The 27,688-nt window shown below is 30.8% G+C and overlaps 1 protein-coding gene across 1 annotated transcript; it reads right to left on the reverse strand.

Moving 5' to 3' along the window:
- Nucleotides 1–1,602: 1,602 nt before the first annotated feature.
- Nucleotides 1,603–27,317, reverse strand: LOC148312622 (synaptic vesicle glycoprotein 2B-like). The gene is made up of 12 exons (XM_088275964.1): nucleotides 27,311–27,317; nucleotides 26,423–26,584; nucleotides 24,990–25,134; nucleotides 23,732–23,871; nucleotides 21,413–21,639; nucleotides 20,302–20,320; nucleotides 20,070–20,259; nucleotides 9,015–9,144; nucleotides 8,473–8,608; nucleotides 6,724–6,883; nucleotides 4,356–4,483; nucleotides 1,603–2,225 (listed from the first exon to the last, which is right to left on the reverse strand). The coding sequence occupies exons 1-12, from the start codon at nucleotides 27,315–27,317 to the stop codon at nucleotides 2,170–2,172; spliced, it is 1,500 nt and encodes a 499-aa protein (XP_088132090.1). The 3' UTR covers nucleotides 1,603–2,169.
- Between the last annotated feature and the right edge of the window lie 371 nt (nucleotides 27,318–27,688).

The following is a 27,688-nucleotide window of genomic DNA, read 5'->3' on the forward strand; positions in this document are numbered from 1 at the left end:
TATATTTAACAATTTGTATCGCATATATAAAATACAAATGTTGATCTATAAAATATATGAGTATATGTCTTTGTAGCTGGAGTATATGATTAGATACGTGGATATAAAAGTAGCTAGGAGTGTATGTCTGGGTAGACGAGTGTGGCATTCCATCCTCATTCATTCCATCAGTTATTATGTACTGAGGTAGTGGAAGATGATCAAAAATGACTTGCTAGTACTTGGACTTTGTTTTTTTAATTTAATTTTTCTTATATTATTAGATTAAAACCAATATTTTTAGCTTTTCCACTTTATTTTTATTTGACCAGCGACCGGGTTTCGTCGTTACTGACATCATCAGACTGGTGATGTTAATTTTTACTAAGTTTTACTAAGGTGATGACTGGTAAGTTTTACTTGGTAAATACCACTAGAAATAGTGCTATTTACAAAGTTGAGGTTTAAATACAGGAATCTTATTTCGCGGACTTGCGTTTAATCAATCGTTATCGACAGCTGCAGTTGACTTACGGTCGAGTGGCCCTTAGAAGAAGAAGCAAGCACCAGCGTCGCTATACCGACCGATAAAGGTCATATTGTTAGTTTTAAAGATCATTAAACTAACATTCAGGTAGCATTTCACCTCACACGATCACGAGAAGCAAACAAGTTGTTTAATCGCCTCTATCTTCCATGTAATATACAACCAATATTTGAACAAGAGCGCCGAATAAATATTTGCGGAATAATGTGTCAGTTTGCGCAGCAATACAATAAGAAAAGACAAAAAATATTATATAGCTACCTGGTTCAATATTTGTACGCGAATCAAAATAATGCCGCTTTTATCGAGCTAAATATACCATCATAATTTTTAAACTGTTCTAGTTGTTTTGGTGAAGGTACTTGTTTAATATTTTTTTAGTTTCCAGACAAAGATAAAACTCTTTGTGGGCAAAAACCACTTCTATAAATAACGGAAAATTTTGATATTGTTGGCATTCATGCGTTGGAACTTGTATGTTATCCATACCAAGTTTATATATATATATATATATATATATATATATATGTGTGTGTGTGTGTGTGTGTGTGTGTGTGTATGTGTGTGTGTGTGTGTGTATTTTTTTTTTATTTAAAATATTTTCTTTTTTATTTACATAATACATTTGAATCATTTATACATATGGAGAAGTTTTATATTTCGATTCGCTGTGCCTCTCCATAAAAGAGACTGTGCTCTTATACTTTGAGAGGGACTTACACTCGAGGTTTAATGTTATAAAATAAAAGAAATAATAGTCTTTTTTATATTTTTCAAGATTTAAATGTAATGAGCTTCAAATTTTTTTTTCAGTATTTTTATATCATCTATTTTTTTTATTTCTTTAGGGAGTTTATTGAAATATTTGATTCCCAAATATTTGAAGTTTTGCTGAAATTGCTTGGTGTTGCATTTTGGAGTAGAAAAATCGTTTGAGAATCTCGATGATATTTTTTTTAAATTAAATCATTGTCACCCTTTAGTATTTGAAAAATTGTGTTTTTTTTTATAAATGGTTTCTATATTTGGGACTCGAAATTTTTTAAATAATAATTTTGCTGGATATATGTTTTTTTTTTTAAACTTTAATTTTGGTTTCCTGTACTATTTTCACAGACTTCAGTATGTTGTTGTACAAGCCTCCCCATGCAACAATGCCATACTGTAATAGTGAGTGTACAAAGCATAGAAAACTCTTTTTAAACACATAGTAAACGTGTATGTATATTTATATTTTCTAGAAACTAAACAAGTGCAACTTTTAAAATTATAAATGAAAACATGGATTGATTGAGGTATTATAGGTAGATTTTATGTAGAAATCTTTCGAAAAAACATTGAGAAAATTGTTTTATATTTATCAAATTTGAATCAGATTTTTTATCTTTTAAAAAGTTAAAGAATACAATAAATTGCTTCGTTTTTATTTAAAATAATAAAACACTTTAATTATCAATTATTGTTAAAAAATACAATATATTTAATAGAAATTAAACGACAAGTTTCAGATTAATTGAATAAAACAGTAGAGTTAAGATGTTATAATATTTACAAAAATGGTGATTAGGGTAATATACGTATTTACATATCATATCATTACGTATTTTTCCATATATACAAAATAAATCAAATAAATCTTCGTTTCATCTCTTGTTTCTGCTTTCGTGCTTTGGTAAGCCTAAACATAAGAGCCCACTTGCTGAAAAGTAAAAAAATCCTGTGATGAAAATTATTTATGAATTGATGTGATGAAAATTTATTCTTCAATTTATGTAGTGAAAATTAATTAATTAGTTGATGTTATGATAATTTAAAAATTAATTGATAAATAACAAATTTATTAATTGACAGCAGTGTTTCCAATTGGTGGCACGCAAAGTTGCATCAAGGGGTACGCGCGGCAATCTCTTGACTAAGATAATTTTATCATTATGAAAATTTGTTTTAATTGTTTTTGTAATTCTCAATTATTATTTTGTTTATAAATAAAAATAAAACTTGACACTGGCTGTAATATCCTTTCACTGAGTGACTGCCAAATAAAAAAATATAAAAAATAACCATATTTGTCACATTAAACTGATTTTCACAGTCGTTAGAACTACATTTTGATGGTGATAAATGTTTGAAAAAAAATGTTTCATTTCTTATTTATTATTCCCGCAGTAATAGGTACGCAAAGTACTACTTTAAGAATGATCTCAAACTCGCAGGAAAAACTTGGAATCAATGATTTACAAGAAAAGCTTAAGAGTAATTCATCAGTCTTCTGACTAACTGTTGCAATTGCGTTTGCACAATGTTGCCTTGAAATTGTTTACAGTTATTACCGTTGATTTCATACGATGTTTTGATTAGATTTTAACAAGAAATGTAAGTTTTTATATAATATAGGTTAAGATTATTCTTAATTTTTTCACTTAAGATTATTCTTAAGTGGAAACCTTTAATTGGAATTGATTTAATATTTTTTTCATATTTAATTCATGTTCTGTCGGTTGTCGAATAAATAAATTATTTAAATAAACAAATAAAATATGAAGTATGCGCCCAGTAGTGGTGTAAATTTTCTAATGTTAATTTTGTCATTATTCATCGATATAAACTAAAAACCGCCCGAAAGGAAATAGAAGGATTTGGACGATGCATATATCCAGCACCGGAGAACAGAAGGCTAGAGAAGATAAAGAATTGAAAAAGAGTCAGATTGAACTTTACACTGATTTCATCATTTTAAAAAAAATATATATATATATTGATATTTCAACATAAAAGAAGGACTTAGGACCAGTCATAGGCTGGTTTAAGTCATATATTATATATGTAAATATATATACATGTATATATATTTTTTTGTGAAGTCAAGGGATCTTGCATCTAGACAGATCAGACCTACGCGAGTCATGTAACTCACGACCTGTTTTGGTGGTAGGAGCTTCACCTTCTTGGAGTCCAGTAGAGGTCCTCCAAGGATGTGACTTCGTTAGCGAGCGAGTGCGTCACAATTATAGAGAATGTGGATTGGCGTTTCGTTATCCTCCATACAAAATCTGCATACTGGGGAGTCATGAAGTCCAATTTTTGTAATGTGTTTCCTCAGTCTGCAGTGTCCCGTCAAGGTCCTGGTTAGGATCCTTATTTGTTTTTTGGTAAGCTTTAGTGCTTCTGTGGTGAATTTCCGCGAGTACCCCGTGATCAGTTCCTTTGCGTATTTCATCCCTGAGCTGTTGGACCAGATCTCTTGGCTCTTGTCCATGGCCCAGTTTTTTAGACTAAACTTGATAGTGCTGAGTGTCACAGGGCCCATTGGTGACCTCTCTGCACCAGTTCTTGCAAGTTTATAGTAATATATTAATTTAAAACATTTTGAGTGTGTCCAAATACTTGTTCACAAAATCTGAATTATCTCCAATTACAGGAGCTATTTTCATTTTATTTTTTGACGTCTCATCAAAAATGAAGAAGAATATGGAAGTCTGGGCATTTACGGGGCTGACGACCGTCATAGGCTGGATTAAGTGATCACTTTACACATGTGTAATATTCATCAATTCTACTCATTATTGACAACCACACTACTCAAATTCTTGGAAGTTCTATATAAATGAACCAATTTTGAAACATTATTCTTGAATCACTTCACTAGAGACATCTATTGTGAGCTTTTTTTCATCTCACCAATATATATCTCTAGTGAAGTTCTATCCCCGTAAATGTATAAATATATAGAACGTCAGCCCCGTAAATGCCCAGACTTCCATATTCTTCTTCATCTTTGATGAGATGTCCAAAAATAATATATTAATTAATTATTTTGTTTAACACTTACTTATCAATAAAGCTCCAAAGGTATAGATCGGTATTATACAATTCAGATCTATCGTCAAACCAAAAATGACGTTTCCAACTATAGCTCCTATCCGTCCGCATGTCACAGTTAGCGACATTGCTGTTGCCCTGAAACACGAAATACAATTCAAACTTAATATTTATTTTGTTTAAATTATCATTTTATTTATTTATTTATTTTATTTATTTCAAAACATATTACATACATAAGTCATATATCCATATAATATTCCCGATGAGTAGTATCTATTTCTCATTTTGGGACATGGGATTATGGTTAACAAGACAAATAATAAAGTGACAAAAAATATTTTTTTTAAATAACCAAAACTAATACTTATACACGGCAAAACATAAAAACAATAAACAGGTATAATAAATAGGCAGAAGAAGCATATTCAAAAGAAATAAATTAAAGGAAACACTTGTTTTTTTACCACTTGAGTTTATTAATGACAACTAGTTTCGGAAGCTAAGCGTCCATCCTCAGGTTTAAATGTAATTTTAAAACCCTTATCCGCACCCAAATGGTGCATAGGGTACTGTGTCAATAAACGCAGTGTTATCTTGATCGTTTATACATGAAGGAAAGGTGATCAGCCCTCCGCTTCAGGTACCAGTCCATGGTAATTTTGAATAAATATTTTTAAATGTAAACTGGTCTAAAAACAAGTGTTTTCTTTAATAATTTCAACATGTTTTACCACAAAGTAAATGCCGAAACAATAAATAAAATATTTGTTTATTGCCTATGGGTTTTCACGTGCCGAGGGCACATCTTTCTTTTCTTTTTTGGAAAATTATTTAAATAGGTCTATCATGACTCAGGCAATCACGTATGATATGACCGAATGATATGATTGATTTCAAATCCACCCACCTCCGCTATCTTATTATGAATAGCTGTTTTAGGGCTACTTTCGTTATTTGACGGATATGACTTTATGGATAATGGAAACATGTTATGTAGCTTTATTGCGTCATTTTCCTTTGCGCAAACGAGGTATGTGTTTCATTGTTTTCAAATGTATTTTTGAAATTCGATCTTGTGTTTTTAAACTGTGTTCAAAGTGATTTCTGTAATTTTACATAGGCATTTATACGTTAAAAAGAAATCTAATGATAATTATTTCTCTTTATTAAAAGTACATTTATTTGTATTGCATTTAATGTTTTTTTTTTAATAAATATGTGCAATTTGAGTTCAGCAAAGAAGTAAATCGTGAGGTGATAAAAATATATTTATGTTATCAACATCAAATTATTGTTTGTATAGTTTCCAGAAAAATCTAGCTTTTTGGTTAATACCATAAAAATGTAATCATCGTACGCACCATCTCAAATAAAAAATGTAGATACTATGTTCGTATCTTTAAAAATATATTCCTAGTTCAGAATTTGTTCCTAGGCCCTTCAAATTATAAGATTATCCATACAATAAGCCAAATAGTCCAAAATCCGTTAGGTTTCATAGATAAAAGATATCAAATTAATATAATACATTTTTAATTATTGTTTTACTTAGTAAATACCACTATTTCTGGTAAATAGTGGTATTTACTAAGTAAAACATTAATTAAAAATGGATAGATTTTACCACAAAGTGACTGCCGAATCAATTAATGATAATATAATATATACTAAGAACTCTGCTTTATTGTCTAATGAAACGATGGAGTCTTGAAATGGGGAATGGGTGAGTTAGAATAATAATTAGTTGGTGACTCGATTCTTGGATACTCAACCAGGAACATAAATGCATACATAAAAATTATGTATATCATATGGTCAATGACTGAAGGAGTTAATATTCTATTACTAATCTATCCATATAAATAAAAAAGTAATTATTAATTTGCTCAAAATTCTTTAATCCGTTGCATCCGAATACGAGCATGTCTATATTTATTTATATCCATATGTATTTTTTTTATCTCTCTATGGCAGCGCCATCTGTTGAACTTGACAACAACGTTCGCAATCCAAAACATCGCACACGGCAGACATCGTGTCTTTTGACATCTGCTAAATTATTATATACCCACAAGCATGATGAAATTTAACTTATTAGCAATGTGTATTTTCTCTTTTCTTTCACTTCCATTTAATCAGACTGAACCATAGCAAGGCGGCATAAAGCTATTTTCAATAAAAGTAAGGTACTTTTTAAAGTCGTTTACGGTTCATTTGAACTTACACTATGTCCTTAGTATAGGTTTGTCCCATTTGAAAATTATTATCGATTTGTTAAGTTGGTACGTTTTGGTCTCGCGATAACTCCAATCAAACAAAGAGTGATCCACTTATTTTTAATGCATATTATGATTGAATAATACTGAAATAATTACCCCAGATTTGGGGGGAATATCTCCACTATGACACAGAACAGGACCGCCTCAGTGCAGCTGATGATCGATTCGAATATACAAGAAAGTATCAGATTCTGTTGGGAGCTATTCACCCAATTTAATCCAACTGCTGCGCACCCAGAGGATATCAACATGACCACTAAAAATAAATAACAAAATTAAAAAAAAAAATTAAAAAAAAATAAATAAATAAATAAAAAAAAATTATCCAATTAATTCCCTACTCATATAACTTAATTATTAAATCGGCTTATTAAACGTCCCGGTTTGATTGGGGTAGTCTCGGTTTTAAGACAAAATCCTGGTCACGTCCAGGTAAAAATTAAATTTGATCAAATATATAATAAAACCCTTATCAGCACCCCAATGGTGCATAGGGCACTGTGCCATATAAACGCAGTGTTATCATGATCGTTTACACATGAAGGAAATGTGATCAACCCTCCACTTCAGGTACCAGTCCATGGTAATATTGAATAAATATTACAGTGAAAAAAATCACCTGGGAATCGAACCCGGGACCTCCAGAACGGTAGCCGAGCGTGCTGACCTTTACACTACGGAGGCGGAATAATAAAATAAAAATAATTAATCAAATTATATGTTTATGTATTATTAATGACAATAGAGGAAAAAACAGAAGAGGATAAGATGTTTCTAGGTTTATAAATCGATATCTACCTTTGTAAATAACCACGAATGTAAAAAATGTTCATTAACCCTGATCTCCCTTACTTGTAGAACTTAATTTAATATTTTTAATTAATGTTTTACTTAGTTAATACCACTATATCTTAAAATCTACTGTGACACGTGTTTCGATGCATTCCGCATCATTTTCAAACACCGTATACGGTGTTTGAAAATGGATAGATTTTACCAAAAAGTGACTGCCGAATCAATCAACTTAATTTAATAATTTAATAACTAAGAACTTAATTTAATAATTTATTAATATGATTAATAATATGGCTTGCCATATTTCCGAAATGTTCGACCGGGATACAGGAATGCCCCCAGTGTACAGTACAGTGAAATAAATGACAATGTAACTATCCTAAATAATCCTTCACGGTTAATTATTTTTAGATTTTCTTTTGTTATAATTTTAATCAAATTTAATTTTTACCGGGTCGTGACCAGAATTTTGTCTTAAAACCGGGACTACTCCAGTCAAACAGGGACGTTTAATAATTTAATGATTAAGTTGTTTGAGTAGGGAATTAATTTGACATAAAAATTAATTTATTCTAGTTATATTATTATTTTGTCCGCCTCCGTAGTGTTATGGTCAGCACGCTCGGCTACCGTACTGGAGGTCCCGGGTTCGATTCCCAGGGGGGGTCAAATAAATATAAGTGATCTTTTCACATTATATTTATTCAATATTACCTTGGACTGGTACCGGAAGCGGAGGGCTGATCACCTTTCATTTATGTGTTAACGATTAAGATAACACTGCGTTTATATGATGCAGTGCCCTATGGACCATTGGGGTGCGAATAAGGGTTTTATTATATTATATATTTGATCAAATTAAATTTTCACCTGGACGTGACCAGGATTTTGTCTTAAAACTGGGACTACCCCAGTCAAACCGGGAAGTATAATAAGCCTATTTAATAATTTAATGATTTAGTTGTATGAGAAGGGAATTAATTTGGCATAGAATTTAATTTCATTCTAGTTATATTATTTTATAACAAAAAGCTCATTTGACAGGCTTACCCAATAAAACTTTTTTCCCCAACTTGTTGATTGTAAGTCCAACCAAGATGGATGTGGGAAGACACGACATTCCTACGATTAGAGTATGAAGGAAAACTTCTGAATCCATCGGAGAGTTGCATTTGTCTAACGAATTCTTAAACAAACATAGAATTATCAAAAATTATTATTAATAATATTACATATAAAACTATTCATCTCGCCCACGTACACACTTATCCCAATAGTTTTTCCACTTTTGGAAACAGTCCTAGAACGCTTCTTTTGCGATTTCCTTTAGCTTCTTCGTTGCATTTGCCTTAATCTCGAGAATCATCTTAAATCTTCTTCCTTTCAAAGATCTTTTGAGTTTGGGGAACAAGAAGAAGTTAGAAGGAACAAGATCGGGTGAGTAGAGTGGGTGGGAAAGAAGAGTGTTCGTGTGTTTGGTCAAAAACTCACGATTTTTGAAATATGAATGGGCTGCAGCGTTGTCGTTTCATCTGCTTCAGTATTTCTGTGTGTGAATATATAAGTTTTTATTTTTTATTGTATTTAATTACCTCTCCTTCTAATGCCAATGTAACAGCGGAAGTGACCTGACAGACACCTGCAGACTGTCCAGGATGCATTTTGGCAAAATTTCCAAAGCGTTCAAACAGATCAGGGAACCACATCATCAAAGTATAATAACTGAAAAAAAATTATTTGTGATCAAAAAATTATAAACTAAACAACACTGACCAAAAACAACATTACAAATGCCAAATATAAGAACGGATGAGGTTGAAGAAGATATTTTAGAGTTCTTTAGGATGAAAGTCAGTCGAATGTGGTCAAGTCATTGAGAAAATAAGACCCAAGCCTACTCAAAGAATTTAGCGGTTTCAAAATTAATTGTACTGAATACAATTAATCTTCTTCCCCTTCTTCTTCCTGGCTCCATCCCAACTAATCGTCTTTGTATACTCATCCTCAGATTGTAGGTCCTTCTATCATGAATAACGTCACCTAAGTCATGCCTTGGAATCGTGTTATCTTTCTGTAGAATCTATGACTTCTTTTGTCTTCCTATAGACGTCTTACGAGGAAGATCCATGGCTATTGCCTGGTATAATATATATTTAAGTTTTCTAAATATGTACAAATATGTAATATGTAATAATTAATTAGGATTTTCTATCGCGAGACATAAAATAGGGTCGTTAATTTTATTGTGACATTGGTGACAGAATTTTACATACATACTTAACGTAAAATTGATTGTATAGCCATCTATATTTATTTTATATAAACTTATAACTAGTACGGCTGAACCAATAACAAGTTTACGAGGCTTAATGGAAAACGACGCTAGTACGTTAATAAAGAGTAGATGTCGCTGTACATCGTTTTTATTATTTGATAAACTATTTTGGGAATTAACGTATGCGGCCAAGGTAAAATACAGGTCATTTCAAACAACCTTACTTTGATTTAAAAACACCAAATAAATTTTGCAGACAATAAAATCTATTTATTGTAACTGCAGATAGTTAGTAGAATTTAATTTTGAATTGTCGGGTAATATATCCAAAATTATACACGGTTATAGGATTGAATTATTTTTATTTACATAAGTATATGATATGTGACGCGTTTCGTCTTATTAATTTAGTCAGTGTTTGATAATGTCTTAATAAGACGAAACGCGTCACATATTATCATATATATGTAAATAAATGTAAAATTTAATCCAATAATCGTGTTTAATTTTGGATATATTACGCAACAATAAAATTTATGTTCGTATGGTATTTTACGGAGATACACATTTTTCTTTTTAAAAAATGCCTATAAAATTCAGGTGCGTCTTATACTCGAAATTAATATAAAAATGTCTACTCTGATTTATTTAAAATTTAAGAAATAATTCATAAAATTCTCTATCTGGCAACATTGTAGTGATGGGAAGGGTACAATAAAAAAATGTAATCCACCACACCGCATCAAACGTACATAAGGTAAGTGTCTATAATACTGACCTAGTTTTTGTCTTAAGCCGGTCCATATTTTTAAAATATTTATTTAATATTAAAACGGCTTGATAATTTTTTTAATTTATTTTTATTTTTTAATGGGATAGTTTTATCCTTACAAAGTTAAAAAAATAATAGTCAAAAGTCAAGTGCATATATTAAAATCCACGCAATAAACAGTTAAAGGCTTTGTATTCAATACTGACCTATTCGAAATGGATTATTTCATAATACTGACCGCTGTTGCCCCTATTACTGACTATGAGTGAAAAAGACAACTCAATTCATATTTTAATATATTTTACCATATGTAAACTGGAGTAAGATATAAGTATTTGTAATGGAAATAAATGTAAAAGTAAGTACTTATGTGAAAATTTATTATTTATTAAAAAAAAACATATTGGTTAAACAAAATGTATTGTTAATGTATTTTTTTAAGCTCACTATAAATAAGTAATTCTGGAATGGAATAATTTCCTCTAGCATTTAGTCACACCGGTTCTGGAATTGTTTTTATGATTCCTTCTGAAGTATACTATATAGTATCCTGTTTTTCTGGCACTTCCAGTTCAGGCATACCACGACCTTGATCAAAGCGGAACCATCCTTTTTGGGATTTATTACAATTCCTAAAAAAGTCCCCTTCCTACTTTACAATACAGGACTCATTTTATTTTAGTTTTTACGAGGAAGATTTTTTTGAAGACCCTTGGTGATTTTCAGTTTTTTTTTCTTCTTTTCTGCCACTTTATCTTCTGGCACACAGAGACTGCTTAACCTTTCCTGTCCAGAGTAAAAAAAAACAATCCGCGGGTTCCGAAGGGGGTACTGGCAATACCCCAAGTAAAATGCTAAAAATACAGGTTTTTCACAAATTCGACTTATGTCAAAATGTTTATCATGCTATTGTTATTCTATTTTTTCCATTTAAATTTGAATTTTCTGCAATAAACAATAATTTTCAAAAAAACATAGTTGTGAAAAAGTTCTCTGCGGAAATGACATTCAATTCCGCCCAATGTTTAAGCATCACTGGACACTAGGCGCTTCGGCCGGAAACGATGCAAGCGAGAGGGGGTGAGGAGAGAAAGAGAGAGAGAGAATCATACTACTCGGTACATACTAGCGGGTTTCTAATTTGTCGTATATTATGGTGAAAAAAAACAAAGAATGGTAAAAAAATCAGATAGCGAGAAACAATACAAAAATGACATTACGTTGTATGAACAGTTTGGACTTGGGTTTAGGAATATCTGTCCATCTGTAGCCTGATTTGGAAGTGAACAAATTTTCTTCATTTCTACTGTTGTCTACCATATGTACGGGCTTGACGCTGTTAGAGTCAGATTCATCAAGTTCTTGGATTATATAGTTATCTGAGTCGGCGTCGGAAGCATAATCTTTATTTTCTAACCCTAAATGGAATTCATCATCACTTATATACATACATCAGTGTCCGTATAGCTCAGAAGTTGCTCAATCATATCATCTGTCAATTATTTTCCACTCATTGTTAGGGTAAAGTAAATATTAAAATTATGACAATTTAATTAGTGTAAAAAGGTAGATATTTATAAAATAAATATGAAAATGCAATTGCACCAAGAAATTTCAGTAGATAATTTAAATTAATAATAATTCTTATTAGAAACGAAAATAAACACTCTGTATTTGCCAAATAACGCTAGCGTATCGAGAACACGATTCACACGCGTGCAAATTTGGGGATCTACCGCCGATGGTTAAACTGTGGAGATAAATACAGCGCTAGTAAAGAAATTGATATCCCCTTCGGAACGGGACAGTTAAACGCTGTTAGAACATTTAAGATCGTGGGATTTGGAGGTTTACAAGGAGTAACCTCATTTGGGTGTGCAACATTAGAGCATGATTGTAGTGTGCCTGATATGTATATACATATATATATATACATATATATATATATATATATATATATATATATATATATATATATATATATATATATATATATATATATATATATATATATATATATATATATATATATATATATATATATTATATATATATATATATATATATATATATATATATATATATATATATATATATATATATATATATATATATATATATATATATATATATATATATATATATATATATATATATATATATATATATATATATAAGGTAAGTGTCTATAAAACTGACCTAGCCCCTATTGCTGACCTATTTCAAAGAAACAACAGATAATAAGACACTGGTTCAATTTTTACTAATTTTTAATATTACCAACACTGCAGCCATGCTTGTGTTATGTGATGACAATGTTTTACAGTCAATATTTTGATTTTTCATATTTGAAATATCAGTTATAGTTTGGACATCTGGCAAGTAGCGCGCGCACACGGATAATCCTTAACAGACAAGCCTAATCTTTCAAGTTTTATTTTAAAGGTGTATTATTTTTATATGATTGATATTTACTAATATTTTATATGTGTTAGTTAGTTTAGTGTATTGAATTTACAAAAAACAAAGTATTTGTGAAATAACCATATGATTAATACAATACATTTATAAAATAAAAGTTGTCAGTATTACATTCACCCGAAATTTCATTAGTTTCCTTTACTGACCTATAGGTCAGTAATGAGTAAGACGAGAGCATTTTTAAAGTTTACATAAATTTGTGAAAATTCTTAAATACGTAAATTTCTTGCGTGCTTTGGATAGCATACAGTTTTTGGATTATGGGGGCCTAATTCTGAGCTATATATTTTTGCTTGGTTTTATAATTATAATAAATAGTTTCAGCGGTCAGTAATAGAAACGAATCTAGATCAGTATTATAAACACATACTATTTCAGAAAAGGAGTTTCGTTCTGAGCCATCTTTTTGTGATTTTTCTTATGTTAAAATACAATTTATTTTTTCTTTTTTAACATAATATCAACAAAAAAAACTTTGTTTATTATCAAACATAAACTGATTCCACTATACTCGCATGAGTGATCACCTTGCCTTCATGTAAGTAACTATCGAGATAACACTGCGTCAATACAACATCAGTGCAGATACAGTGCACCATCGGGTGCGGATAAGGGTTAGTAGAATATAAATATAAATATATATATATATATATATATATATATATATATATATATATATATATATATATATATATTATATATATATATATATATATATATATATATATATATATATATATATATATATATATATATATATATATATATATATATATATATATATATATATATATATATATATATATATATATATATATATATATATATATATATATATATATATATATATATATATATATATGTATATATATATATGTATATACATATCAGGCACACTACAATCATGCTCTAATGTTGCACACCCAAATGAGGTTACTCCTTGTAAACCTCCAAATCCCACGATCTTAAATGTTCTAACAGCGTTTAACTGTCCCGTTCCGAAGGGGATATCAATTTCTTTACTAGCGCTGTATTTATCTCCACAGTTTAACCATCGGCGGTAGATCCCCAAATTTGCACGCGTGTGAATCGTGTTCTCGATACGCTAGCGTTATTTGGCAAATACAGAGTGTTTATTTTCGTTTCTAATAAGAATTATTATTAATTTAAATTATCTACTGAAATTTCTTGGTGCAATTGCATTTTCATATTTATTTTATAAATATCTACCTTTTTACACTAATTAAATTGTCATAATTTTAATATTTACTTTACCCTAACAATGAGTGGAAAATAATTGACAGATGATATGATTGAGCAACTTCTGAGCTATACGGACACTGATGTATGTATATAAGTGATGATGAATTCCATTTAGGGTTAGAAAATAAAGATTATGCTTCCGACGCCGACTCAGATAACTATATAATCCAAGAACTTGATGAATCTGACTCTAACAGCGTCAAGCCCGTACATATGGTAGACAACAGTAGAAATGAAGAAAATTTGTTCACTTCCAAATCAGGCTACAGATGGACAGATATTCCTAAACCCAAGTCCAAACTGTTCATACAACGTAATGTCATTTTTGTATTGTTTCTCGCTATCTGATTTTTTTACCATTCTTTGTTTTTTTTCACCATAATATACGACAAATTAGAAACCCGCTAGTATGTACCGAGTAGTATGATTCTCTCTCTCTCTTTCTCTCCTCACCCCCTCTCGCTTGCATCGTTTCCGGCCGAAGCGCCTAGTGTCCAGTGATGCTTAAACATTGGGCGGAATTGAATGTCATTTCCGCAGAGAACTTTTTCACAACTATGTTTTTTTGAAAATTATTGTTTATTGCAGAAAATTCAAATTTAAATGGAAAAAATAGAATAACAATAGCATGATAAACATTTTGACATAAGTCGAATTTGTGAAAAACCTGTATTTTTAGCATTTTACTTGGGGTATTGCCAGTACCCCCTTCGGAACCCGCGGATTGTTTTTTTTTACTCTGGACAGGAAAGGTTAAGCAGTCTCTGTGTGCCAGAAGATAAAGTGGCAGAAAAGAAGAAAAAAAAACTGAAAATCACCAAGGGTCTTCAAAAAAATCTTCCTCGTAAAAACTAAAATAAAATGAGTCCTGTATTGTAAAGTAGGAAGGGGACTTTTTTAGGAATTGTAATAAATCCCAAAAAGGATGGTTCCGCTTTGATCAAGGTCGTGGTATGCCTGAACTGGAAGTGCCAGAAAAACAGGATACTATATAGTATACTTCAGAAGGAATCATAAAAACAATTCCAGAACCGGTGTGACTAAATGCTAGAGGAAATTATTCCATTCCAGAATTACTTATTTATAGTGAGCTTAAAAAAATACATTAACAATACATTTTGTTTAACCAATATGTTTTTTTTTAATAAATAATAAATTTTCACATAAGTACTTACTTTTACATTTATTTCCATTACAAATACTTATATCTTACTCCAGTTTACATATGGTAAAATATATTAAAATATGAATTGAGTTGTCTTTTTCACTCATAGTCAGTAATAGGGGCAACAGCGGTCAGTATTATGAAATAATCCATTTCGAATAGGTCAGTATTGAATACAAAGCCTTTAACTGTTTATTGCGTGGATTTTAATATATGCACTTGACTTTTGACTATTATTTTTTTAACTTTGTAAGGATAAAACTATCCCATTAAAAAATAAAAATAAATTAAAAAAATTATCAAGCCGTTTTAATATTAAATAAATATTTTAAAAATATGGACCGGCTTAAGACAAAAACTAGGTCAGTATTATAGACACTTACCTTATATATATTTATATTTATATTCTACTAACCCTTATCCGCACCCGATGGTGCACTGTATCTGCACTGATGTTGTATTGACGCAGTGTTATCTCGATAGTTACTTACATGAAGGCAAGGTGATCACTCATGCGAGTATAGTGGAATCAGTTTATGTTTGATAATAAACAAAGTTTTTTTTGTTGATATTATGTTAAAAAAGAAAAAATAAATTGTATTTTAACATAAGAAAAATCACAAAAAGATGGCTCAGAACGAAACTCCTTTTCTGAAATAGTATGTGTTTATAATACTGATCTAGATTCGTTTCTATTACTGACCGCTGAAACTATTTATTATAATTATAAAACCAAGCAAAAATATATAGCTCAGAATTAGGCCCCCATAATCCAAAAACTGTATGCTATCCAAAGCACGCAAGAAATTTACGTATTTAAGAATTTTCACAAATTTATGTAAACTTTAAAAATGCTCTCGTCTTACTCATTACTGACCTATAGGTCAGTAAAGGAAACTAATGAAATTTCGGGTGAATGTAATACTGACAACTTTTATTTTATAAATGTATTGTATTAATCATATGGTTATTTCACAAATACTTTGTTTTTTGTAAATTCAATACACTAAACTAACTAACACATATAAAATATTAGTAAATATCAATCATATAAAAATAATACACCTTTAAAATAAAACTTGAAAGATTAGGCTTGTCTGTTAAGGATTATCCGTGTGCGCGCGCTACTTGCCAGATGTCCAAACTATAACTGATATTTCAAATATGAAAAATCAAAATATTGACTGTAAAACATTGTCATCACATAACACAAGCATGGCTGCAGTGTTGGTAATATTAAAAATTAGTAAAAATTGAACCAGTGTCTTATTATCTGTTGTTTCTTTGAAATAGGTCAGCAATAGGGGCTAGGTCAGTTTTATAGACACTTACCTTATATATATATATATATATATATATATATATATATATATATATATATATATATATATATATATATATATATATATATATATATATATATATATATATATATATATATATATATATATATATATATATATATATATATATATATATATATATATATATATATATATATATATATATATATATATATATATATATATATATATATATATATATATATATATATATATATATATATATATATATATATATATATATATATATATATATATGTATATATATATATGTATATACATATCAGGCACACTACAATCATGCTCTAATGTTGCACACCCAAATGAGGTTACTCCTTGTAAACCTCCAAATCCCACGATCTTAAATGTTCTAACAGCGTTTAACTGTCCCGTTCCGAAGGGGATATCAATTTCTTTACTAGCGCTGTATTTATCTCCACAGTTTAACCATCGGCGGTAGATCCCCAAATTTGCACGCGTGTGAATCGTGTTCTCGATACGCTAGCGTTATTTGGCAAATACAGAGTGTTTATTTTCGTTTCTAATAAGAATTATTATTAATTTAAATTATCTACTGAAATTTCTTGGTGCAATTGCATTTTCATATTTATTTTATAAATATCTACCTTTTTACACTAATTAAATTGTCATAATTTTAATATTTACTTTACCCTAACAATGAGTGGAAAATAATTGACAGATGATATGATTGAGCAACTTCTGAGCTATACGGACACTGATGTATGTATATAAGTGATGATGAATTCCATTTAGGGTTAGAAAATAAAGATTATGCTTCCGACGCCGACTCAGATAACTATATAATCCAAGAACTTGATGAATCTGACTCTAACAGCGTCAAGCCCGTACATATGGTAGACAACAGTAGAAATGAAGAAAATTTGTTCACTTCCAAATCAGGCTACAGATGGACAGATATTCCTAAACCCAAGTCCAAACTGTTCATACAACGTAATGTCATTTTTGTATTGTTTCTCGCTATCTGATTTTTTTACCATTCTTTGTTTTTTTTCACCATAATATACGACAAATTAGAAACCCGCTAGTATGTACCGAGTAGTATGATTCTCTCTCTCTCTTTCTCTCCTCACCCCCTCTCGCTTGCATCGTTTCCGGCCGAAGCGCCTAGTGTCCAGTGATGCTTAAACATTGGGCGGAATTGAATGTCATTTCCGCAGAGAACTTTTTCACAACTATGTTTTTTTGAAAATTATTGTTTATTGCAGAAAATTCAAATTTAAATGGAAAAAATAGAATAACAATAGCATGATAAACATTTTGACATAAGTCGAATTTGTGAAAAACCTGTATTTTTAGCATTTTACTTGGGGTATTGCCAGTACCCCCTTCGGAACCCGCGGATTGTTTTTTTTTACTCTGGACAGGAAAGGTTAAGCAGTCTCTGTGTGCCAGAAGATAAAGTGGCAGAAAAGAAGAAAAAAAAACTGAAAATCACCAAGGGTCTTCAAAAAAATCTTCCTCGTAAAAACTAAAATAAAATGAGTCCTGTATTGTAAAGTAGGAAGGGGACTTTTTTAGGAATTGTAATAAATCCCAAAAAGGATGGTTCCGCTTTGATCAAGGTCGTGGTATGCCTGAACTGGAAGTGCCAGAAAAACAGGATACTATATAGTATACTTCAGAAGGAATCATAAAAACAATTCCAGAACCGGTGTGACTAAATGCTAGAGGAAATTATTCCATTCCAGAATTACTTATTTATAGTGAGCTTAAAAAAATACATTAACAATACATTTTGTTTAACCAATATGTTTTTTTTTAATAAATAATAAATTTTCACATAAGTACTTACTTTTACATTTATTTCCATTACAAATACTTATATCTTACTCCAGTTTACATATGGTAAAATATATTAAAATATGAATTGAGTTGTCTTTTTCACTCATAGTCAGTAATAGGGGCAACAGCGGTCAGTATTATGAAATAATCCATTTCGAATAGGTCAGTATTGAATACAAAGCCTTTAACTGTTTATTGCGTGGATTTTAATATATGCACTTGACTTTTGACTATTATTTTTTTAACTTTGTAAGGATAAAACTATCCCATTAAAAAATAAAAATAAATTAAAAAAAATTATCAAGCCGTTTTAATATTAAATAAATATTTTAAAAATATGGACCGGCTTAAGACAAAAACTAGGTCAGTATTATAGACACTTACCTTATATATATTTATATTTATATTCTACTAACCCTTATCCGCACCCGATGGTGCACTGTATCTGCACTGATGTTGTATTGACGCAGTGTTATCTCGATAGTTACTTACATGAAGGCAAGGTGATCACTCATGCGAGTATAGTGGAATCAGTTTATGTTTGATAATAAACAAAGTTTTTTTTGTTGATATTATGTTAAAAAAGAAAAAATAAATTGTATTTTAACATAAGAAAAATCACAAAAAGATGGCTCAGAACGAAACTCCTTTTCTGAAATAGTATGTGTTTATAATACTGATCTAGATTCGTTTCTATTACTGACCGCTGAAACTATTTATTATAATTATAAAACCAAGCAAAAATATATAGCTCAGAATTAGGCCCCCATAATCCAAAAACTGTATGCTATCCAAAGCACGCAAGAAATTTACGTATTTAAGAATTTTCACAAATTTATGTAAACTTTAAAAATGCTCTCGTCTTACTCATTACTGACCTATAGGTCAGTAAAGGAAACTAATGAAATTTCGGGTGAATGTAATACTGACAACTTTTATTTTATAAATGTATTGTATTAATCATATGGTTATTTCACAAATACTTTGTTTTTTGTAAATTCAATACACTAAACTAACTAACACATATAAAATATTAGTAAATATCAATCATATAAAAATAATACACCTTTAAAATAAAACTTGAAAGATTAGGCTTGTCTGTTAAGGATTTTCCGTGTGCGCGCGCTACTTGCCAGATGTCCAAACTATAACTGATATTTCAAATATGAAAAATCAAAATATTGACTGTAAAACATTGTCATCACATAACACAAGCATGGCTGCAGTGTTGGTAATATTAAAAATTAGTAAAAATTGAACCAGTGTCTTATTATCTGTTGTTTCTTTGAAATAGGTCAGCAATAGGGGCTAGGTCAGTTTTATAGACACTTACCTTATGTAGTACAAAAAAACACTACAATTGTGTAATGCGATGTTTTCTGAGACGAACACCCCCCACTCTGACAAGGATTCCACGAGACCCCTAAAATTCCGTGGTAACAACATTATGGTAATATATTAATTTGCTTGATAATTAAGGTGCGTCTTATATTTTGTAAAATACAGTTAATTATATTCCCTTACCTAAACATCAAACCGAAATCCACAAAACACGCTAAGAGCATGTATTGCAAGTATGGCGGAGAAAACAAGGTCCTGCTGATTTCCAACAGTTCTTTGAATCTTTGAGAAGGACCAGTGCTGTTGACTGCCGAACCCTCTGACGTTCCGGAGCTGATCTTCGAGCAGCCAGGGAAAGATGGTGGAGCTGATGCTGATCTACGCTTCGATGGAGGACTATCCCCATCGTCGGCACACCTGCTTAATGACTTCACCTAAGAAACAAACAAAAAAACATTTTCTTGTATGTACCAATACATACAATTGATACATTACGCTTAGATGTAACATCTAAGCATAATGTATCATTCTGGCACTCTTAATTGCCTTTTATTTTTGGTGTTTTTTGTCTTTTATTTATTTAAATCTATTGTGACAAGTCTTTCGATGCATTTCGCATTATTTTCAAACACCGTATGCGATGCAATGATAAACAATGAAGTGGAATCCATCGAAATAGGTGTCACAATGAATTTTAAGAAATTGTGGTGCTTACCACATAAAACCAAATAAATTGAAAATGGTTACCACAACGTGACTACAAAATCAATGAAAGAAATAACAATTATTATTTATATAAAAAAAAATAACGATTTAAATTTATTCCTCACAGGTGTCAAAAGATAACGGTTATTCGTGATATTTTATGTATATTAAACCGTATATATTTTAAGCAAAGTAATTAATAAATACGACTCCCATCTAAAAACTATAAAAAGGGTACTTCTATGGATAATAAATCCGCCTCCGTGGTCTGATGCGTGTTTACCTACCGTGCTGGAGATCCCGGATTCGATTACCAGGAGAGGGGGTCGAAAATAAATATTAGTATTTTTACACTATGATATGTATTTAATATTACCCTGGACTGGTAATGATCAAGATAACACCGCATCAATACCATAGCTAAACACGCGAACCCTTACATCACGGAGGTGGACAAATACATGATAAGCAAGGTAAATAATAAATTCGAATCCCATCTAAAAAAACATTGGTATTCATATGTATCGTAGTCATACAGTAGAAAGTGACCAAGTGCATTTTTTACAAAAACGTGATCATTGACTATTTGATATCTTACTAGCTTAATATTGCCCTGAAAAAATCCCATAGCGATTTTAAACTTGGAAGTATAATATATTGTCTTGTTGAATATGACTTACTGCATTTATGTATATTTTGTTGCTAAGCAAAAGTGACTTAAATGGCCCTCCTGAACATTTTACGTTTTGTCAGTTGGTAACTTTATCCTGTACGACTACGATATAATAATAAAAACAAACAGGTATTCAAAGAGTAATTGCCTTGAAATGGCTCCTCGTCTTATTGGCAGTGTGGATATTCTTGATGACGTCCAGAGCGGAGTCCTTCCGTCCGGCTGTGAGCAGGAAGCGGGGCGCTTCCGGAAGCCGCGTGAGGGCCGCAGCGGCGAGCAGCGGCGGCGCGGCGCACAGAGCCACGAAGGCGCGCCACGCGTCGGCTGGACGACCCCCCCACCAGTCTGGGGACGGTATCACAGCCCAAGCAAGACCTAAGTCATGAAAATTTAAACAAAAATACATCCTTTACATGATAAAACTTACATTTATTTAGTGACGAGGAAAGCTTTTAAGTAAATGTAAATTCACAGTAAAACCGGGATACAATTTTGTATCAGATTTTCTATAAATTTCGAAACTTAGTTCATGAAACAAAAAAAATGCTTCGCAAGGGAGGGTCTGTAGATGCTTTTTTCAATGTACATAAAAATAAATTTGAATCCAAAATACGTATGAGGTTGTGAAATGTAAAGCCAGAATTATGTAACAAAATCGAAAACAAACAACACAGCGAGAATAGTGTATAAGATAAGATTTTTTTAATTAATCAACTATAACGTGCATTTAGAAATGACTCTATGTATAATAAAATTACAACTATATGGTTTATCCACATTTATTTTATTTGATCAATGGCCGGGATTTGTCGTAACCGACACATTAAAACCGAAGTAAAAATTCGAAATATCCTTAACCTGTCTCTTTGTACAAAAAGGCATATATTTATTTGGTAATATCTAAACTCCAATATCGCAACTCCTTGGCTGGAAAATCCTGCTTGGCTTATTTTTTAACGAAAACACTCGTATGTAATAATAAAAAAATAATAAAAAATTACCGCAAAAACCATTAACAATCCCATACAGATATCTCTTTATTTAATATAGCAATAAAAATAACTGGAATAGGAAGAGGAAACATCATTTCATTCGACGGGTTCTATAATAAAAATGGCTTGCGTAAATCTCAACTTTGAATCCAACACATTTAAAATTTAAATCCAATTGAGATATCGGTATCCTAGTTTTAAATACCTTTAAACATTAAATAAAATCCGATGTGTTAACAAGATGTAACAAGTCGCGATAAAGTTTAAATATCAAAATTTTGGCAACGCTTCGACGTCTGACTGGTATTGTAGACATTCTGGCAGCTCTCCTATCTCGGATTTGTCTGGGTGCCTACTTAAATCACGCGAACGTCTGCATTAATTTCATCGCCTAAGACAATTATTCATTGATAATAATTTCATTTCATCACTACGTGCAAAGTACCAAGAATTGTTAAGTAAACCAACCGAAATGATTGAAGAACTGCGCGAGATGCAAAATGTGCCTGATAGTTGGATACCGAATACTATGCTTTTTACATTTTAATAAAATCTTTATATTGTTGATCATTTAATTTTTTTTTAAATATTGATACAAATATAACAAAAATATTATTAATTAATTAGACATTTTTTCTTCTTCTTCTTCTTATTCTCTATTTATGACTGTTATTCTCCGGTCCGCTCCTGGAAGGTGGAAGACCAGCCAGACCTGTCTCTCCAAACCAGACATTTCTGCTTACAAAATATATTTTTTATAGAGACGCTATGGCTCCCCAAAAACGAGACTAAGCCCTTGTGCTTGCAGAGGGACTTAGACAGTGAATATTTATTTATTGTATTTAATTAAGTAGGTACCTACATGATCCTTTTTTTGTTTTTTGATTTTTCATATTTAAAAGGTATTCATTTTTGTGTAATTTCATGTATTTTTTTAAATATCTGTAGGACGGCTATTATAACATTTTTTCCCAAATATTTAATTACTATTTATTATTTTTTTATTATTATTTATTCCCATGAATTTTGTTATTCTAAATTTTTAATCTTATGGATGTGTTTTTTTAACTTACATTTTTATTTATTTATTTTTTAAATTACATTTTTATCATTTTAAAATACTTGAAGAATTGCTATTTTTTGATGGTTTACATTAGGGACTTGAAATTGTGAAAAATTAATTATTGTATCATTTTTTTTAAATTATTTGAATGATTCTTCTCTGTACTATTATGACAGAGTTCAATGCGTTGTTATATGCTTCTTCTCATCCAACAATGCCGTACTGGAGTAATGAATGGACAGTGACATAATACACCTACGTATTCTAGGTTATTAACTCCTAAAATGGTAATTAATTAATAATACCCTGTTTTAATTATTTCTAAAAGCATGATATTATTCCTGCCAATGTATCTAAGGCACTTAGTAAAGTTCTAGTTGAAGAGATCTCAAAAGATGAGACATTCTCGTACCTGCAAGAACAATAGTTCCAAGGGTCCAGAATACTTCAAGTCTACAAAGCATCACGTCTCTATACTTGACGGACAAGAAGTCGCCAAAGTATGGGAATACGAGACTAGTGGCGCCGATGACTCCCACTCCGTTAAGGAATCTGGAAACAGGAGACAACTACAAAAAATATGCCAGCTTTGAGACAATTTTGATTGGTTTTTGTCATCACCTTCATATAGTATATTACGAGGTAATTTTTTAAATACATTTTTCATGCAATGGGGAATTTTTCATGATTTACATATTACGATACTATCGATATTTATATTAAACTAGCTAATTAACTTTTAATCAGTAAATAATCCTATCTCTGCACGAATTATTAGTCTCTGTCACAACTATGAATCGCCTCATTAAAACCAGCAAGGAAGTTCATTAAAAAATTCACTCAAATTCACTCAAAATTTATTTTATTTTTTGACTTAAGTGTCATATCCATATTTTCAAGATTTTTTAATACTAACGCAATGTGGTATGATGTCCACTAATGAAGAACAACTGACATACAATATAATGTGAAGGAAAACAGTCCTGTGCTTGCTTTCCTTATTACATAATATGTAATAATATGACATCACGCGTTCGAAATCGGTAATGGTTTACTAGATTTTTCGCATACAGTAGAAAAGTTACGTTTTAAAAAATATATAATTTTTATATCACGTGTAATTTTTTTAAATCATTTAAAAAAATTTAAGTTATCAAATAGTAAAACAGCGTCTTTTACCCCTTGCTCACATCAACGAGTGCGTACTCGTAGGTCACTGCATTGAATCTACGTAACATATATCTCAGTATTTATGGTCATTTATGGCGCCGGGGCGTAGTTGGGTAGACGCTCGACTGCGAAACTGACGTTGTGTGTTGCGTTACACTTGCGTGTTCGATTTTAGCCAATTGTAAAATAAATTCGAGAAATATTTGTTTTCCATTGGTCTAGGTGTTTGTGATACATTTACCTTCCCTATCCCAAGTATCCTACCTTCAAACAAGCCTTTAAAAGTAGAGGTTATGTGAGTTAATCCTATAATTTGAAAAAAGATATTACAATAAATATAAAGGTTTATCTTGTTAAGAAGCTGATGGAGCTCTGTCTAATTTTTGACAAATACAAAACTATATTTAAATATATTTATTTTTCTTCCCCTATTTTTCTCAACGTATAATGTTTCATTTATATCCTGATTGCAGTTTTACTAAAGACACAAAGAATAGTACCTGCAAGCCAGAAATAGTGGGAAGTTGTGCATCAGAGATGATGCTACAGCAGCCAAAGCATCCAGCAGCAAGGCGCAGAGGATGGCAGTCCTGCGCCCTCTAGAGTCAGCCATGGATCCCCAAATAAAGGACCCAACGATCATCCCTGAAAATGGCATGATCAGGGGTAACCATGACTCAGTAACCACAAAATAGCATTTTAAAATTCCTCCGAATTTCGCATAATGCTGATATAATATACAATACATCCTTAATAACTCTTAAATTACACTATTTAAAAAATAACTTTGGTGTAAAATCACTACACATATATTTTAATGCAGATTAATCGACATGCTTTAAAACAAATATCGACTTGTTTTGAAGCAAACATCTTCTTCATAAGTCGCCGTTATAATTATGTTAAAAAGATATGTAATGATTTTGTAAGAGTTAAATTTGTGTGTAAGATAGAAAATCATGAAGTAAGTTCTTCAAATATTAATTATATCCTTAAATAACATTTCGAAATACCTACAAATGGATCAATTAAGAGATATCAATCTCATTAAGAGATCATCAAAGTTATAAAACTCTTAAATATGTAATATCGACTCTGAATAGGTCACACCTTTAAAGTCATAATCTTAAAAGGTTTTAAGTCATTAGAAAATAATTTACCTTTTTACAATTTTTTTTATTTATCAGCAATATTGAACATTATGAAGCATATTTATAATGGTAAGGTTATTTTTTTTATTTCCAATATATCACTCACTCCTTTCAACAACGTCATATATCAAAAATCGTTAATTTGCAGTTGTGCATGTTTTTGGAATGCCCAGAAAATTTTCTATATCCCAGCAAACGTGGCATATTTTAACCTAATATTTACCCGCTACAGGGTAGAAAGTGTTTTTGCAATTTGAAAGAATTTTTGCGTTTTATAATTTTTTTTAAATATACCAAATATTTTTCCTATTTTACCTAAAAGATCTCTGCACAGTAAAAAGTTCAATAAAGCGCTTGGTATGTATTTTTTAATACATTTGATTATATTTTTAAACTTTAAAACGATCTCCTGAAAGATCAAGTTTTTTTATTTATGACGTTGTTGAAAGGAGTGAGCGATATGTATTATTATACACACAAATATGTTTGTGGCCTAAACGAGCCATTAAAAAATCAAATTACAAATAGTACAGTGGGTTCGAACCTAAAAAATCTGGCTCATAGTCTGCGATACTAACCACAGGACCAAAACCCGAATTGTATAAACGTTGAAATTGCTTTACTATGAACTAAATACGTTTTATAAGATACATAAATACTATTACACACCCATTGAAAAAAAAATCAAACTTGATAATTTTAGTTAGCGAGTCATTACAAAGCATTGTTTTATTTCCCACCAATATAAAAGCATTAAATTATGACAATTTTATTTTACTTACCTATAAGCGGGGTGGCATTGAGTTTGCCCTTATCGCTGGAAGTAAGGCTGAAATCGCATTCAGCCGATGGTAGCACAAAGCTAAGGGTTGTGGTGGACATGGCACAGGTGGCGTAGATAATACCACAAACACACAACAACCTTGCCTGGTATCGTCCGTAACCTGCAATAAATAGCACAATCTAATAAAGCAAACACATAAAACGTAAATACAGGAAGTAAATGCATTAAGAAAAAAGGAAGCGTAAAAAAAATTATGTAACAAAGTATTATTTATAATGAATTAATTATGTTTTTTTTTGTGTAATGCTATTTCGTCACAACATTTTGAGTGTGTCCAAAAACTGGTTCACAAATCTGGATTATCCAATCATAGGAGTTATTTATCATATTATTTTTTGACATCTCATCAAAGATGAAAATGATATTTTCTGGCGTTTCTCATGTATGTGATTATAATCCAGGATTCGGACCTCACATACTAATATAAGATACCAATAGATGTCTCTAGTGAAGTTCTAGTGATTCAAGAACAATGTTTCGAAATTGGTTCATATATGTAGAACTTCCAAGAATTTGAGTAGTGTGGTTGTCAACAATGGGTAGAATGTCACATGTGTGTAAAGTGATCACTTAAACTAGCCTATGACGGTCGCCAGCCCCGTAAATGCCTAGACTTCCATATTCTTCTTCATCTTTGATGAGATGTAAAAAATTATATAATATTTCGTCACCCTACGTAGTATAGTACTTAGCGTATTTGGGTGCCATGCCGGAGATTAGAGAGTCGATTTTCAGGGGGTTCAAAATAAATATTGTGTGTGTATTCAAAATAAGTAATTTATTAACCTGATAAATATTATTATCATTTACATTTAAGGTGTAAGACTGATCATCGTGCCTTCGTGTAATTAACTATCAATATAATACTTTCGATGTGTTGCAGTTACATCTGTTTTATTAAATGCGGATTAAGGTTAGAAGGAAGGATATATCGAAGTCATACAGGAGAAAGTGACCAAGTGCATTTTTACAAAAACGTGATTATTGACTATGTGATATCTTACTAGTTTAATATTGCTCTGAAAATATCCCAAAGCGATTTTAAACATGGAAGTTCATTGAAATATATTGACTTGTTAAAAATTACTAACTGCATTGATGTTTATTTTCATGCCAAGCGACTTAGCGACAAGCGAGAAGCGACCAAGTGACTTAAATGAAGATTTTACGTTTTGTTAATTGGTCACTTTCACCTGTACGACTA

Source organism: Brachycentrus maculatus, unplaced genomic scaffold, assembly GCF_059751285.1.
Source record: "Brachycentrus maculatus isolate JH-2025_06_01 unplaced genomic scaffold, ASM5975128v1 h1tg000037l, whole genome shotgun sequence".
Taxonomy (NCBI): Eukaryota; Metazoa; Arthropoda; class Insecta; order Trichoptera; family Brachycentridae; genus Brachycentrus; species Brachycentrus maculatus.

Excerpts from the sequence above, each read along its gene's own strand:
- LOC148312622 (XM_088275964.1), bottom strand. Across the intron at positions 4,484-6,723 it reads ATATTCCCCCCAAATCTGGG|GGCAACAGCAATGTCGCTAA; the intron begins GTAATTATTTCA and ends TTCGTGTTTCAG. Across the intron at positions 2,226-4,355 it reads CTTTGGAGCTTTATTGATAA|CAAGTGGGCTCTTATGTTTA; the intron begins GTAAGTGTTAAA and ends TTTACTTTTCAG.